We start from the raw sequence: 16,123 nt of genomic DNA, 5'->3' as shown, positions 1-16,123 counted from the left end.
TACACTCCAGCTTTGCCCAGCTGCTGCCTACAGTCCCTTGGAAGACTGTGCTCCTTCAAGGTCTCTGGGGGATAAAAGGCGAGAATTTCAAGTTACTTTGGTAGCTTAGATGAAAAATAACAAATTCACTAATTAACCTCTTCTGGATATAACTCCAAGAGCTTCAGCATTTGCAAAACAAAACAGGACTGATACAGAACCTTAACAAAGCCCACGAATCACACACATTAAGCTTGTGACAATCATAATTTTATCTTTCAAGTCATTTGTTTCTGTGTGTACACACAGAATCCTAAATGTAGGAAGTAAATATATACAATTCCTAATACCTTGAGCATTCGGTTATTGAGACATTATTACATAAGTGTGTCTGTGTACACATGCCCACTGTATGTATGAATGTGTGTGAACAGGAAAGGCAGTGTTATGTGAAACAGTTCAAACACCCTGCTGCAAAAGATGATAAAGGTTTTCCACCATCTCTGCCAGCTCTCTGAGGTAGCCTGGTACATACAAACATCCATGGAGATGCAAAACATTTCAGGCAAATCCTTAAGTTTTCTGACTTTCGTTTCCTTTTTCCTGAGTCTGTTTCACCATTTTCCACTTGTTCTCTTTATCACTCCCTGAATTTATAACTTCCCACAGTAGTAGAAAAAAAGTATTTTATGGGCACCCCTGTCCCTCTTAAGGCATTATCTCCACTGGGTCAACAGGAGCCTGAGGCTGGAGATGCTGGCAGGCAGCACAGGGCTGCCAGGTCTGGAGAACAGGCACCCCTTCCTCACTAACTGCATCTATGAGCGAGCTGCTACCTGGTTTACCACAACATCACAGTACACACCTGTTGCTCTGGTGTAGTTATTAACGACATCCCTTTCACCCTCAACAGTACCCTGGATTTAGAGTTCAAGTTACAATGTTCATCCCATCTATTACCCTAGACAGGACTCTTCACTCCTCTGGATTTCAGTCTCCATAATTTGAAAATGGATATAGGATTAGATAGTACTTTATGGGTTTTTTTGTTGCTGTTTTAATCTGTTTTTGTGATTTCCATTTTCTTTAAATAGCCCAATCACAAAATTAAAGATCTTTCAACCTCTACCTACCTCCCTCCTAATATATATATTTTCCCCAACCAGTTGAGATCCAACCTAACTATATAAGCAGAACAGACATTTAAGGGTCAATAATGAGTATCTCAGTAACTGGAAGAAATGAAAATTCAACTGCAATCAATACATATTTTATATAATGTGTTCTACTTAACTCATTCCTTCACATGCTTCCTGGCTTAGATATCATACATCAATTATGAGAGGCCCTGGATAGTCCCCACCGTGAACCACCACAACCAAAGACGCATTTTTACCTATGTTTAGATCTCCAAACAGAAATGGGCAAAAGAGAGATGTCTGGACACAAAGCACGAAATTCCTGCATCAGGACAGAACTTTAAGTCCTGAAACATACAGCATCTTAACCATATGAGGCAGCAAAAGAAGAAATGGACAATAAAATCAGAGTGGGACAAGCCAACATTTCATTGCCGCAACCCTCCATGTCTTATGCAAATAAAAAACTGATTCTGGAGTAAATACATTTATTGATACCCATTTTATATAGTTCAATGAAATAATCTATAAATATAAAAGCATTTTTCTTTTGGATATCACCATGGTCCATGTAAGTACTCAACAGTCAGAATCACCTGCAGGAAGCACTCCAAGTCACAGAGTTAGGTTTACAGACCTGAATACACACATTTCATATAACAGTGGCACTTATGTACTCAAGTGGTCCAGTGGCTTTGGAATATATAACAACTGGGCATGTGGAGTAAAAGTAATGTATAAGTTTAAGTCAATGAAAAGGGTATCAACCTTCAACAAAAAAGACAACTATAAATCAATATCCTAGGTGAAGAAAGTACCACAGCTGACACTTGGTGTCGGAACACTGGAGATGAAGTATATTTAACAACACATGTCAGGGTGTCATATGCTCTCTTCAACCCCCAATGGACAGTCCACCAGTGCCTTTGGGTCATTTAGGGTCAACAAAACAGCAATTCTTAAAAGAATCTCAACAGTTTAGAATAAAAGGTATGTGGGGACTGGTATCAAGTTTAAAGAAAAATGAGCTAAATATTTCAATGACACGAGTTTTTCTCCTAAGAGGAGGAAGAGATTGTGGGAAAAACAACTTTTTTAATTCCCTTTTTTTAAAAACAGTGATCAGAATCATTTATCAAATGTGAGGGAAGGAACCCAGGTATCTGGTATCCAAAACACAGGTGCAAAATTTTCTTGTCTCAAAGTTTGTTCTTCAACACTTCAGAGGGAACGAACGCAGCAGCCACTGTTGGAGACTTGCTCTTGACTTGATGCAGCACAAAATTTTCTCATTTCTTCAGAAACCAATACAGGAATGTCCTTTTTTGCTGTAGTCAGACCATGTGTCTTCTGAGTTAGCAAGCAAATGCATTTAGAAGGTCTGAGGTGTGCAAGGTCCAAAATTGAAATCTGAGAGGCAGTGTTAGAACTTAAGCGAGGCAGGATTTTTAGAGACTACTCAAATGAAAATCTAAGTGAGGCATATAAAAATTCAGTTCTTTCTATTATTTTCAACTGGTATTTGATGGCAACATTCCCTGGTAAGGACAGGTTAAGGGCTGTTATCTCCAGGTCCAAGACATTCCAACTACTTAAAGTAGGGCCCCCAAGAGGAGAAAGACACACACTTCTGTGGTCTCTGGAATTCTTTTTTGCCTTTTTTTTTTTTTTTAAAGAAATAGTAGCTTCAGTTGCACACCACTGGCTGAAGGGGTTTTCATCCAAATGAGAAACTCTACCCCTTGTCTCTAGAGGGACAGGTACCAGGTTCCCATAAGCGGCAACTCCCATGTCCTGTAGCACGTGGCATCTGACCCTGGAGTGAAGAATAAGCTGGCACAGAGCCCCGATCGCTGGCGTCCAGGCTAGATGGCATTTCGTGGTGTGCCGTTGTGTGTCAACGCTTTCAGGCTGGGGGCACTGGTCTGGTGACTACAGCTCCTGTGAGAAGTCACACCCACCTCAAAAACCTCATGAATAGCTTTTCGGAAACAATGGAAGTTATAGTCTATTAAACCTGCAGGAGAGAAAAAGGGAGATCAGGCACCCTGAATGTCAACTATCTGCGAGGAAACATTTGGTGACGGAAAGAAATAATTGGTATGTATTTTAAAACATATATCCAATTGAGAAATTCTCTACAATGGAAGCATGATAAAGCATATGCCCAAGTTGTTAACACTGATTACCTCTGGGCCTGGGAATGAAGAGGGTAAATAAAAAAGCAATTAGGAAGACAAATTTGCTAAGAAAATTTACAATGAACTCTAAAGTGAAAGTAAAATACTTTTGATACATCAAGTTTTTCCTTTTACAAGTCTCTGGGGCAGGCAAAGAAAGCTGAAGGAAACAATTGGAACAATAGTTGGGCAAACTGCTCAGTAAAGCCATGGGGATGGGAGGTGTCAGGAAGGCCCATAGGGCAGAGCCTCAGGAAGCCAGCTCCCCCACCTCAGAGGGGAGGGAGGGCAACTCTGTCCTTTTCTGCTTATGAACTGGCTTCCAAATCAGATTTTAGTCAAAGGGTTCCTTGCAGGTACATATGGACATATGACCAATTCCGGCCACCAAGAAAAGTGCAAGTGTGTGAGACTTCCATGGAGCCTCCTTAAAAGGAAGACCTCCCTATTCCTCCCTCAATCCTCCTGAGTGCCCAGAATTTGGGGAAGATTGCTGGAGATCCAGAAGTCCTTTCACATCACGAGAAGAACCTGAAACTAGGAGCCAGTACTGAGAACAGCAGAGCTGAAAGAGAAGCACCTAGGTCCTCGAGCATACCGGGACAGAAAGACAACACACAAGAAACAAACCACAAGCATCTGAGGGTAAAGTGACTACAGACGGGGAAGAAGCCCAAAGGTAGGAGAGTCAAGTGCAAGGCAAAAGCAGCCAAGAAAACTTCAGGGCGGAGACAAGGCTCTGAGGATATGGGCAAGATTTAAATAGGCAGGACAGAGGAGCAAAATCATAAGAAAACAGCAGGAGTTTGCACTGAGAGAACACAGCACACAGGTGGAAGACAGGAAAGAAGCTGGTCTGACTGGAGATGGGAGTAGACAATTCTTGGGAGAAGTACTGGGAGTGGAGTCTGAAGAAGCAGGTCAGAGTCAAATTAAGGAGTTTTTCAGATTCAGAAAAAAATAAAGGTTTTGATAACTTCAACTACATTAAAACTGAGTTCTCTGCAAATGGTAAAATTAAACTGACAATCAAGGAAACCTGAACAGTGTGTGGATATGTGATGATGATATGAAATCACTGTTAATTTTTTTTAAACATCTATTAGTCGTAATACTGTTATGCTTCAAAAAGAGCACTACTTCTTAGAGATACCTGCTTAAATCTCTACAGACAAAATGATTTGATGTTAGAGATCTGCTTCAAAATAACCCAATAGGAGAAAGGTATAGAGATGAAATAAGAATGGCTATGATTATGATAGCTGTTCAACCTGGGTGACAGAGAAGAAGGGCTTCATTACATTATTGTCTCTGTTTTATGTTTGACAGTTTCCACAACAAAGGATTAAAAAAAATGAAGATATACAGGAAATAAGACTGACCATGTGTTCATGACTCTAAAAGCAGAGACAGGTACATGGAATCACTGTGCTGCTCAACTTTTGTGTTTACTTGAAAATTTCCAGGAACCAAAACTTTTTTTTTAATTTTTAAAGATTAGAATGGAGAAAAATAAAAAACTCCTAAGAGGTACAAAAAAGATAAAAGTATAGGAACAAGTAAATTACTAGAGAAGCAGCCTAAACAGACATGAAAGAGCACCTGCAATGAAAAAGACACATGCTCTAACCAGTAATTAGAGAAATAAAAATGAGACCCAAATGAGACATCATTTCACACCTACCAGACTGACAACAACTGAACAACATTAAACATTAGCAAGGACATGAAGTGACAGAAACTCTCACAAAGCACTGTCTGGAGTGAAAAGGATAAAGCCACTTTGGAGAGCAATTTAATAATGCCTAATAAAACTGACATGAACTTGAGCAGGGGACATGAACTTGGGCAAACCTTGGGAGATGGTGAGGGACACAGAGGCCCAGGGAGCTGCAGTCCATGGGGTCACAAAGGTCAGACTAGGCAACTGAACAACAATGAAACTGAACACGTATGCCCTTCATAAACTCCACTCCTAAATACTTTCTATAATAGAGAAATTCCCCATACGCGCAAAGGCAAACTTGTTCAACCAACATTTCTTGCAAAACTATTTGTAATCTTAAAAATCATCTAAACACACAGCAAAAAGAATATAAACTATGATATCGCACTCCACAGTGACGAAGAATGAACTGAAGCAACATGCCATTGATATGGATAAACCTCAAAACCAATCTTGAATGAAGAGAAACAAGAAAGTTGCAGAAGACTTACATTTTGACATGGTTTACACAAAGATACATAATATCCTATATAGTTTAAGGATAGATAAGAAGTGAAAGACTAACTCAGACACAGGAAAAAGAAAATGCTACATTCAACAGAGCACAAGCGAGGGTTTCAATGAGAAATACACAAAAGACAAATATGTATTGGTCACGTTTCAGATCTTAAGCTCAAGGGGAATATGTACATTTTTGTTTTATCAAAAAAACTTTGTATATCTAAAATATTTCATTAATATGAGCATCAGTGAAATAATATTAACTCATTCAATATTAATTAATATCACAAACCCAGACAGAAGCACAGGAACTTGTTTCAGTGAGTAACAGAGCTACTATAGATCCTTCAGTAGTTAAATAACATGATAAAAGGAATATCCTGAAAACTAGTCTGCCTTTAGAATAAAAGACGATACAGACTGAGCCCTCAATAAGTATGTTGAATGCAGCACCTTAGGCCTGGATGGGTGAGGACTTGAAACTGGAGACACCAACAGTGTAAATGGATAAGACACCCTAGAAAGTTCCACAAGAAACAGATGTTAAGATTTGGGGAAGATTCAACGAAAACCACAGAAAATAATGGAAAAAGGAAAACAAAGAACATCCTCTGTGAGATGCTGTGCAAGGGCCTCAGAAGCAATTATTCACACGGTTACCAGACCGCACAGCTAAGCATGGACACCAGAAAAAGGCGTAACTAGTAACAGAAGCAGAGTAGCCAGGAGAGTCATGAAACAATGGGGAAAACATTCACCAGTGTTTGACACCATGGAAAGATAAATATTTAAGTGAAGATGCCTTACTAACAGTTTCAAACATGGGATGGAAACAGGCCCAAGTCAGAGCTGGAGAGGTGAATTTTTCAGTCAACTACATGGAGATTAACTGAAGCCAGAGATGTGATGTGCTGACCAGGAGAATAAGTGAAGAAGTAAGCCAGAAGCCCTGGCTCTGAAGGGCAGTCAGAACTGAGAAAAGGGGAAATAAAGAGAAGAAACAGGTGGTCAGAGAAACAGACACACAGAAGAACCCAAAGAGCTCTGCTTTGGGAAAGCAGAGAGAAGAGAGCTGGGAGGACTGGATGATAGGGTCACATGCTTTGGAAGGCTGAAGAGGAAAGGCCACCAAATGTGGCAAGAAGGTGACCTGCTAACTTCTGAAACCACCTCAGCAGACTGGTTCAGGTGGAAGCCAAATACAGGCAGACACGTAACAGAAGGACGTGAAATCAGAGGCTGGAATAAAAAATGTGATTTCAAAATAAAAGACCAAAAGAAGGCAGGAAAAAGCATGGACTGTACATGGAGGGAAAGGCACAAAAGTTGAAAACGTCATGAAAGTGAAAGTGTTAGTCACTCAGTCATGTCCAATTCTTTGTGACCCCACAGACTGCAGCCTGCAAGGCTCCTCTGTCCATGGAATTCTCCAAGCAAGAATACTAGAGTGCATCGCCACGCCCTTTTCCAGGGGATCAAACTAACTGGTAAATCCTCTAACACTGCAACAATGTTTTCTCTTGTTTTCTAGAACCTAAAAAATTATGACAAAGACCTTGATATAAAGATGGTTTTTAAAATGTCATTACCTTTTCTTTCAAAACTTTCTTCCCTAAGGATGCAAACCAGTGCCAAAAATTTAGTCACCTCCTTTAAATACAGGACAGTTGTGTTATTCAGCTTGATGATGGCCATGGACTCTTTGTCATATGCACTTCCACTTCCATCTTCCTTTAACCTGTTTTAATACAAAGTATTGTTCATTATAGGTTTCCCAACTGGGCATTTTGTCACATTTGCAGAAGGCTTTCTACCCAGTTTCCTAAATATCTTTTGAGAAAACATGCTGGCTTGACCACAGTGGAACAGAAGCCGTGTTTAGCTGTGGGTGCCCAGCCCCTGCTGCATAATCATTCCATGTGCTCACACCACCTTGTTGACCTAGGATGCATGGAATGCAGCAGACTTCTGATTTTCCCTCACACTAATCAGTGCTGACACCCTTCACAAATAAAGAAGGACCTGAAATATGAAAACTGTCAGTAGTGAAAAAGGAGTAAGTACAATAACTAAAGTAAATATGGTCTATCAAAGATACTGTTGAATCCAGATGCCTGCAAAGTGAGCCTTACAGGGTCTGAAAACTATTTCATTTATCAGATTAGACTGTCAGAATTACATGGAGTCCCCCTTCAAAAAAGAGCCAAGTAAACAACAAACTGAACTTCAATAAAGCATACCAAGTTTCACACACAGGTTAATAATAATGAAGTAATGGCTGTTTCTTTTCTTTTTTAAAATGTACTTTATCATGTGTAATGCAGTTTACAATGTGCCTTATACTGAAAATAAGATTTATAACTAAATTTGATTCTTTAATTATAAAAAATATATTCTACTCATCTATTTTTAAAATTAGGAATGGGAACATGAAACTTTTCTGCATGACCTACAGACAAAAATCACATTTTTGCTGGAGAAAGAATAAAAACAAAGGCGAGCATGTAATCACAAAACTGACAGGAATGGAAAACAAGAATAGACACGTAAAGAAGAGCTAAGACAAAAGCATTCTCCTACCCTGAGGCAGCTGGAGAATGATACTGACAAGTTAGGTAGAAAGACCAACATGCAGGGTAGGGACAGAGAGATCAAAGAGGAATTTAGACTAGGTGGAACACGGAGGAACAACAGATCAAGGACACAGGTATCAAAGAGCAAAGGTAATGTCAGAGCATCAGGACAGTGCTTGGGAGGGCTGACATTAACATACAAGATGAACCATCACTATTATAGGCTGCAGAGGTTACTGAATTTTGAAATAATTATTAGTAAATCCACCAAAGTTTTCACTTGTCTTCTGGACTATTCTACAAAACCATTTCTTTACAAGTTTCTGTATAAAACATGGTGAATTTGCAAAAAAGAAGAGTTTATATTTTAGAGACTTCTTAGAAACGGAGATGTATAAGTCACACATTCCTTGTTTCTGTACTCTCTGAAAGATTAAGGACTCCTCAGTTCCACAGAGCCTGAAATCAAACTAGGAACCAGTACATACTCGTGTTATTCAGTGTTTTAAATAAATTAGTCTAGTTTATTGATCTAACAGTAGTGAAAAGTCGCAGGAGTAAGAAGACACAGTACAAACCCCCCAAATTAAAGCGGATGAAACTTTAATTAAGTCTGGCACTAGTCACATCTTTTCAACTGCTCTTGTCCATCCACTCGGAAAGAGTAAGACCCAGCAGTCCACTCACAGAGAAATTATGCTACAAACTGAAGCACTATGGTCAGAACAATTCTACTTCATACAGTACTTGCTAGATGCCTCAGAAATTAATCCCCCCAACAAGTCAAACTGGTGGTTTTCCACTTGTTTGAGATCTTACAAAAATATATACGAACTTACCCATATATACAAGACACATCAATTACAACATCAATCATGTCACAGCAAAGTTCATATGACTGCATATCCACAGGAGAACTGTCTGTTGCAATGTAGATTTTGCTGACAACATCGAAGAGAAAAGCTTTTTCAATACCTGAATTCTTGAAAAAAAAACAAAATCAAATGTTCATTTTTTTAAAGAATCACAATTTGCAAACTTATCAAAGATCCTCAATCATTAACATCCAAGAGAATTTTTAACAATACAATCCAATACCAAAAATAAACAGTACTTGCTTATGAGACACTTCTCTTATCCAAAGGAGAAAAGTCAAATTGTTTCTCTGCTCTGATTTACTGACATAATAGCACACTCAAATTTGTTCTTCTTTCATCCTCTTTACTTAAATGAATTATTTTCTAAGAAACAAAAAAATCCTCCAAAAATCAAGCCATGCTATATTTTTGATAATCCTTTTCTTGACAATAATCAATCTCTGATTCAAAAGATCCTGCTACCAGAAAGGTTTGATGGCGCACTCAGCAATGTTTCACATCAACATCTAGCATAGTGCAAAAGCCCAAAGAGTCGGGATCACTACATATGGAGTCCTTCAAAGCAGTGTTTGGAAAACAGGATCGCTGAATGCTAAACTGATGGGAAGAATATCCTTTTTAATTAAGTTGAATCCTCAAAATAAGAAATGTGAAATATGACACTGAGATTACAGTTAACAAGGATCAGTTTTTCAATGTGACCTCCAATAAGGCAGAGATTAAACTAAGTCTAATTGCCAACACCCAGTATATCCCAGTTTCTACTCTTCAGGAAAAGAGATCACGAAGATATTTTTAATTAAGAAAAGCATGAAAAAATTTTCATCAGGGCCTTTTAAGACAAAAAAAGGTGAGTATTAAGGAAAATTTTAGAAAATAACTCAAGCCATTTTTTAAAATGTTCCTATTATTTATTTAATATTTAACTATATCATTAGTCTTTAAGCTTGACTCAGATTAATTCAAGGCATTTTTTGGAGAATTTGATAATACAAATATATTCAACAAAAACAGAACCAGAAACGACAGTGAATTAAATAGCACACTTACTGATATAAAGATATTTAATAGATTTTCCAAGGTTGGTAGCTGTGGGATAAGTTTCTGCACCACCTTACTAAAGGCTTCAAATATTGAATGGTCATAGATACTAGTCAAATAAAAGCTGAAAGACACAACATAGTTTGATTAATTTGAAAAATATCAAGTCCAGCGACAATTATCACAATACATAAAATTTTAAGTTTCTTCACATTTGATTTCAGTAAGTTCAAATAAAGCCTATTCTGTGCACCATCTCCCTCACTCAAGATGACATATGCAATTTCCCCACCTGGCTTGTAGCTCTCCATCCCTTTAATACATTTACACAGAGGGCAACTGAGGTAGTGCTAAGAAAACATTTTCAGATGCAGAAACCTGAAAATTCACCTAAGTCCTTGCAATCTGATCCAAAAAGCTTGGCTTCTTAAGCCCACAACTGACCAAAAAACAAAAGAAAGTTTAGAGGAGACAGATGACATTTATTAAATAAGAATACAGTACAGGTTTCTACTAAAATGTTACCTCCTCAGAAAGTTCCTTCCTGACCCCGCCTAAAATGGTACTCCTATACCCTTTGCTTTCAACCTCTTCCCCCTTTGTTTTTCTGCCTAGTACTGATGAGTACTTCAAATTACACTATATGTTTGTTTATGTGCTTTTGAGCTGTCTCATTCATCAGAATGTAAGCTCCATGAGAATAAAGGCCGTCAGCCTTGCTCACAGCTGCATGCCCACTGCCCTGTAGAGTATTCATGAATATTTGCTGAGTAAACAAATGAATAAAACTGGCACTTAGAATTTATGTAAATAACATGCTAAGGAAGATGAGAGCAGGAGCTCTAGAGAGAAGGGACAGCTATCTGGAGGCCTAAAAGGATACACAAAGAAGTAAATTTGTAGATTTAACAAAACACATACTTGAGAGAGAGAGGCTTTTAACAATTTAAACAGTGTGGTCAATTATACTTGCTTTTCACTCAGGAAGTATACTTACACAGCTGTATCCATTATGTAATTATAAACACAGATAACAAAGTCAGAGACAGAACTGTTTATATCACACTTTTTACCATAATTCAAAGATACTTTCAAAGAGTACACCTAAGAAACTATCTTAGATGGGGTTTTAATCTAGATGTTAGAACAATGGAAGATTATCCCCCAACAGGCACTAAGGTAAAGGAATATTTTAGGTTAGCAATGTAAGAAGGTCCTGCAGGAACTGTGAGGTTTGGAGGTGGATGGGGACAGAGAAAACCTCCCAAGGTACAGGGCATTCTAGGAACCTGAGTTTCTGGAAACTGGAAATTAAAAGAACCTCATCCATAGGTCTGCTAGTAATTAATAAAAGTTTAATGCTGTTAACAAGGCCCTGGGCCCCACAGAGAACTGGAAAAAGGGATAGTATATACCACTGAGGTGGGTGCTCTGGAAAGGGACACGGACATGATGCTAAGAGGATCAGAAGGGTTCCTATGGGTCCTAAGAACACAGGACAATCATAGCTTAAAATCCACCATTCATGGTAGAAAAATAAGACTGAGTAATTTTATTGGAAGATACTTTCACCTTCTCCTACAACTATTGCTGTATTTTTTTAAAAGCATGAATTACTTGTACATATTTTAATCCAGGTTAAAGGTCAATGGGACTTTTCTATGTGGTTTCCTAGGAGAGTAACAAAAAGATCTTGCAGCCGGAGGCCCCAGGGAATATTAGGGTAGGGATGGGGGTTGGCTTGAGCCTAGAGGGAAGTCATTTTAACAGACCATGGATAAGGAAATAGCTACGGTTGTCTCTCCACTGCTTCCCCTTTAAGTTGTTTGTACCATCAAAAGAACATTTTCTTGGGTACTTTTTATTACTCATTTCTACCTAAACCATAAAAAAATAAGATGCAGGAAATAATTCTCACATATTTTTAAAATACAAGCACACAAACCATTGAGCTTATCTAGTAAGTGTTCTTTAATATTAATTTTGCAACGAGAACTACAAATCAGCAGTTCTTTAACTTGATAGCAACCCTAAGCAGATTTCACGGATACAATTACTTCATCCAATTTTTAGAGGTTCATAAAAGCATAAAGTGTTTTAAAAAACAAACAAGAAACATTAGAATCCACACTTAAAATGTGCCCTCTTTAAAAGGCTCTTCCTACTGAGAGAGATACTGTGAAAGATTAAGCTACAGAGTCCTACAACAAATGTGAGATTCCTTGAACTGAGGCAAGGGGGGGGGGATGAAACCAAGAGAGGGGAATCCCAAAGCAGATTTAATGCTATGAGGAAACAGCCTGACTCCAGTCTTTTGAGATGAATTTGTAAACACACCTACAGAAACAGACCTTGCATGACTTCAACCTCTGGGAAAATGCAAAAAAAGCAGGGGAAGTAACTTCTCAATAACATCAGGCTCCCAAAAATGCTTCAATTCAACAGAGATCAAAAACATTACACATTTCGGAAGGGTATACCAGTAACAGAGAGCTACGTGTTTGTAATGACAGAGATGGGAATACATTTACACACTTTTCAGGGCTCCCATATCAAACACACAGGTTGTTACCTAAGGTGGAGTTTTTCTAGCCCAGCATCTGCAAGGTCATCATTGGCCCTTTGATGAATGTCCCTCTGTGTTTCTATTTTGTGATCATCAGACAGACCATCAACTTTGTGAATAAAAACCTCAAAATTCATGTCTGGGTTAACTTTGTAGGCTTTAGAAACAGTAATGTGAAGTCTTGTTAAAGCCTCCATGTAGTCATCCTGTAAGTCAGAACAAAATATTTTTTAAAAAGAAATCTTACGTTAGGAAAGCCTCAAACCACCTCTTTCCCCAACCACAGAGTATATATTACCCTATTCATTCATAAGTATTCAAACAATTACATTAACTTGTACCACTAAATAGATCTTCAATCTCTTGATAAAGAATTCAACTACCAACTTAATGCTTGTTAATTTTTAATTCTGATAAGAAAAGGAAATTGAAAATGGACACTTCTTCCCAATAAAATTTTTTTTAGGTAATCCCAGCTCTGCCATTTATTAGATGTGTGACTTTAAGTAGGTTGCTTAAATTCTGTGATCTCAGTTTACTCAGTCATTGAATTGTAATTACGATACCTACCTTACAACACTGTGAAGAAGAAATTAAATTAGGTCATAGGTATGAACACACTCGTAACAGTCTGTACCTCAGAACTCATTTCTAGCTAATGCTTAAGCTTAGAAAAAATTAAGATTGTTAAGGATAGAGACACGTCCCATTTATCTGAGTGTCTCCCATATGCTAGGCCCTCCATAAGTGCTAGTTGAGCTAAACTGAATTTGGACAACTAAAGAAACTATTCATTTAATATTTACTGACTCAGTTCTCATATTCCTCATTACAGGCACTGATAAGACCTTTTCAGTGGGTGACAACACTACAACAGTTAATAAAAATATAGCAATATCTACTACTAACAAAGATGGAACACTGCTCATTAACTAGAACTCAGAAATATAAACCCTATCTCCTAGTCATCTCGTATTCTGTACTTGCAGAAAGGCATGCCTGCTCCTAAAGCACCTCTGCAGGTACATCGCTCACAGTTAGGAAATCTAGTGGCAAAGAAACAAGCTGCAAGAAGCACATGACAAGAGAAACAACCTTCCTTTGTTTCTACATCTTCTGCCATCAGAGAAGAAAAGTAAACATCATCATTTCCAACTACCTGTGCATCAATGACATATATCAACGCTCCTGTTCCCCTGAAGATCATCTCATAGTCAAAAGTTGGGTCAAAAAAGTCCATTTGCCCAGGAAAATCCCATATTTGGAAATTCACAAAGGAGCTATTAGAAATGTCATCTTTGTAAATCTTGTTGGTACTTTCCAAAAAGAGGGTCTCATTAGGTGACATTTTATGAAACACCACCTGTTAAAAGAAAAAAAGACAATTTAATGACTGTTCACTTTTTATTTAAAGTAAGTACAAAACTCCACCTGGAATTAACATAAAAAATTTGATCCTATAGCAAAAAGTTTAAAAGAGATGAGAAGTGAATGGGATATCCATTGGTATTCACTATCCTCTAACCTCTAACAGAAGAGAAAACACCAAATTATTAAAACCAAATCACCCAAAAAAGCTAAAACTTTTCTATTTTGTTTGTATACAATACTAGCAGTAGCAATGTCTCTCCTCAGTTTTTTTTTCCTCCCCATTACATTGTATAAATTCTGCCAAAATCTGCTCTAAGATTATGAAAATTTATAGCTGAAATTTAAGAAGTTTTGTTCATTGAAAATTTATCAGAATGCCCACATCAGGTTCTAATGAATAGTCGGAAAAGAAACTGACTGGACCCTGTCCTTCATGGGTTTGCAGTCTTGTGGAAGAAATAAAACAAAGGCAAATTATACCAAATAGGAAAAGGCATATTGGTAGAGAAGGAATATTTGTGAGGAAGGGACGAATGGGACCTGACAAGGAAAAGACAGCTCCCATGAGAAAAAAAATAAACGCAACTGTTAAGAATCACAATTATCATAATCCACACAATTTCAACACAGAACTAATTTCCCTCTATTTGCTGGATGAGAAAAATGGATAGTGACTCCTGAGGTTTAGACGGTGAGAAACAATGTAACAGATCAAAATCAGTTTGCTTAAAACCTGCCATCAATGTACTCAGATTTTGCTGTAATGGTGAAAAGATAAATAAAACACAGTAATCCCATAAATTTGGAAGACTACTTTTTAAAATCATCATGTCTACAGAATATCACGCAAAGATTTATTTTGGAGACCTTTGCCACAGAGTGAAAAGAGCAAAAGGCCAGGTATCTGGCATTTTATCGCCAGCTCACCTTGCGTTTAAGAGGATGGAGGTCGTCAACCATGCCTCTATTCCCCCTTACTAAAAAACCAAATAGCCCTCCATCCTTCCCTGCCACTTCCCAAGTGAAAGCACATGTACAAAGGTCTGTAAATACTCTCCAGGTCTCAAGACTTTTGTAGCCACACACACACACAGGGGAAATCACTACTAATTATACTCACCGGGCTAAAAGTACTAAAATAGGTGGAAGAACAGCCCCCCATTCCCACTAAGGAATGTCACAGTAGAGTCTCCTTCGTACTAGTAACAAGAGCAGGCATTACAAAGGCCAAGGAGTTAGTCACAACTCTTTCTGACGCTGCTCCCTGGGGCTCACCTGGGAAGCCCGGCAAACTCAGGTCACCTGAAGTGAGAGGCACACACACAGCCGGGGTCGGGGAGAGAGTGTGGGAAAGTTCTCCCAGTTAGAACCGGGGAGCAAGTCTCAGTTTCGTGAATGGCACAGGGGCTGGGTCCCAGGAAGTGAGGTCCCAGGAGGTGAGGCCACGGGCACCTGCCTCGCTCCGGCCACTCGGGGAGCGCGGGGATCCACTCGGCCTCGGCTGACCTGGGCGTGGACTCCGAGATCGGGGTCCCGGCGCGATTGCGCCCGGGCTCTGCTTCCCAGAGAAGAAGAGAAAGCGCGCTGGGACAACCCAGCCGGCCACCCCGGCCGCCGCCCTCCTCAGGGCCTCCCCTCCCGGCTGGCCCCCGGCGCCCCCGGGGAGGGGAGGGAGGGGGAGGGGCGGAGGGCCCGAACGGCCCCACTCACCTTCTGGATGGAGGACTTGCCGCTGCGCCGGAGGCCCATGAGCAGAATCCTCGGCTTGGAGCTGTCAGCGCCCCCCGGGCCACAGCCTCCTCCGGCCTCCGCCCCAACCCCGCCGCCCGTGGCTGCCGCCTCCTCTTCCTCCTCCTCCACGCCGTAGCCGAAATCCTTTGGGAAGGAATCCGCCGCGCCGTAACTGCCGGCGAGGGGCGTCTCCTCCGCCCCGTACGGCAGGGAGATGGTGCTGGAGCCGCCGCCACCCGTGCCCTGACAGGCCAGGCCAGGCCAAGCCAGGCCGCCGCCTCCCCAGTTCGCCGCCGCCGCCGCCGCCCCCGGCAGCCGCCGCCGCCGCTGTGCGGCCCGCCCCCCGGCGCCCGGCTCTCATAGGCTCCCCGCCCAATCCCGGCCCCTCATTGGTCGCCTGAGCTGCCACTCGGGAGCAGCAAGGTAGGTGGTGCCCAT

At 40.0% G+C, this 16,123-nt stretch overlaps 1 protein-coding gene across 1 annotated transcript; it reads right to left on the bottom strand.

Annotated features, from left to right (window-relative positions):
- Positions 1-1,523: 1,523 nt before the first annotated feature.
- RRAGC (Ras related GTP binding C) lies at positions 1,524-16,123 on the bottom strand. The gene is made up of 8 exons (XM_070467194.1): positions 16,120-16,123; positions 15,665-16,041; positions 13,743-13,946; positions 12,590-12,789; positions 10,027-10,141; positions 8,938-9,080; positions 7,115-7,263; positions 1,524-3,135 (listed from the first exon to the last, which is right to left on the bottom strand). Exons 1-8 carry the CDS (start codon positions 16,121-16,123, stop codon positions 2,984-2,986), a joined length of 1,344 nt encoding a protein of 447 aa, XP_070323295.1. The 3' UTR covers positions 1,524-2,983.

The sequence above is a fragment of the Odocoileus virginianus genome, chromosome 5, assembly GCF_023699985.2.
Source record: "Odocoileus virginianus isolate 20LAN1187 ecotype Illinois chromosome 5, Ovbor_1.2, whole genome shotgun sequence".
Classification (NCBI taxonomy): Eukaryota; Metazoa; Chordata; class Mammalia; order Artiodactyla; family Cervidae; genus Odocoileus; species Odocoileus virginianus.
Note: the sequence above shows the minus strand (reverse complement) of the source record. Positions and strands in the feature narration are given on the sequence as shown.

What these genes read in the sequence shown, in the direction of transcription:
- RRAGC (XM_070467194.1), bottom strand. An exon ending in TATTAAATATCTTTATATCA is followed by an intron (nt 9,081 to 10,026) that starts GTAAGTGTGCTA and finishes TTTTTTTTCAAG; the next exon opens with AATTCAGGTATTGAAAAAGC. An exon ending in AGAAAGTTTTGAAAGAAAAG is followed by an intron (nt 3,136 to 7,114) that starts GTAATGACATTT and finishes TCTCTCCTGCAG; the next exon opens with GTTTAATAGACTATAACTTC.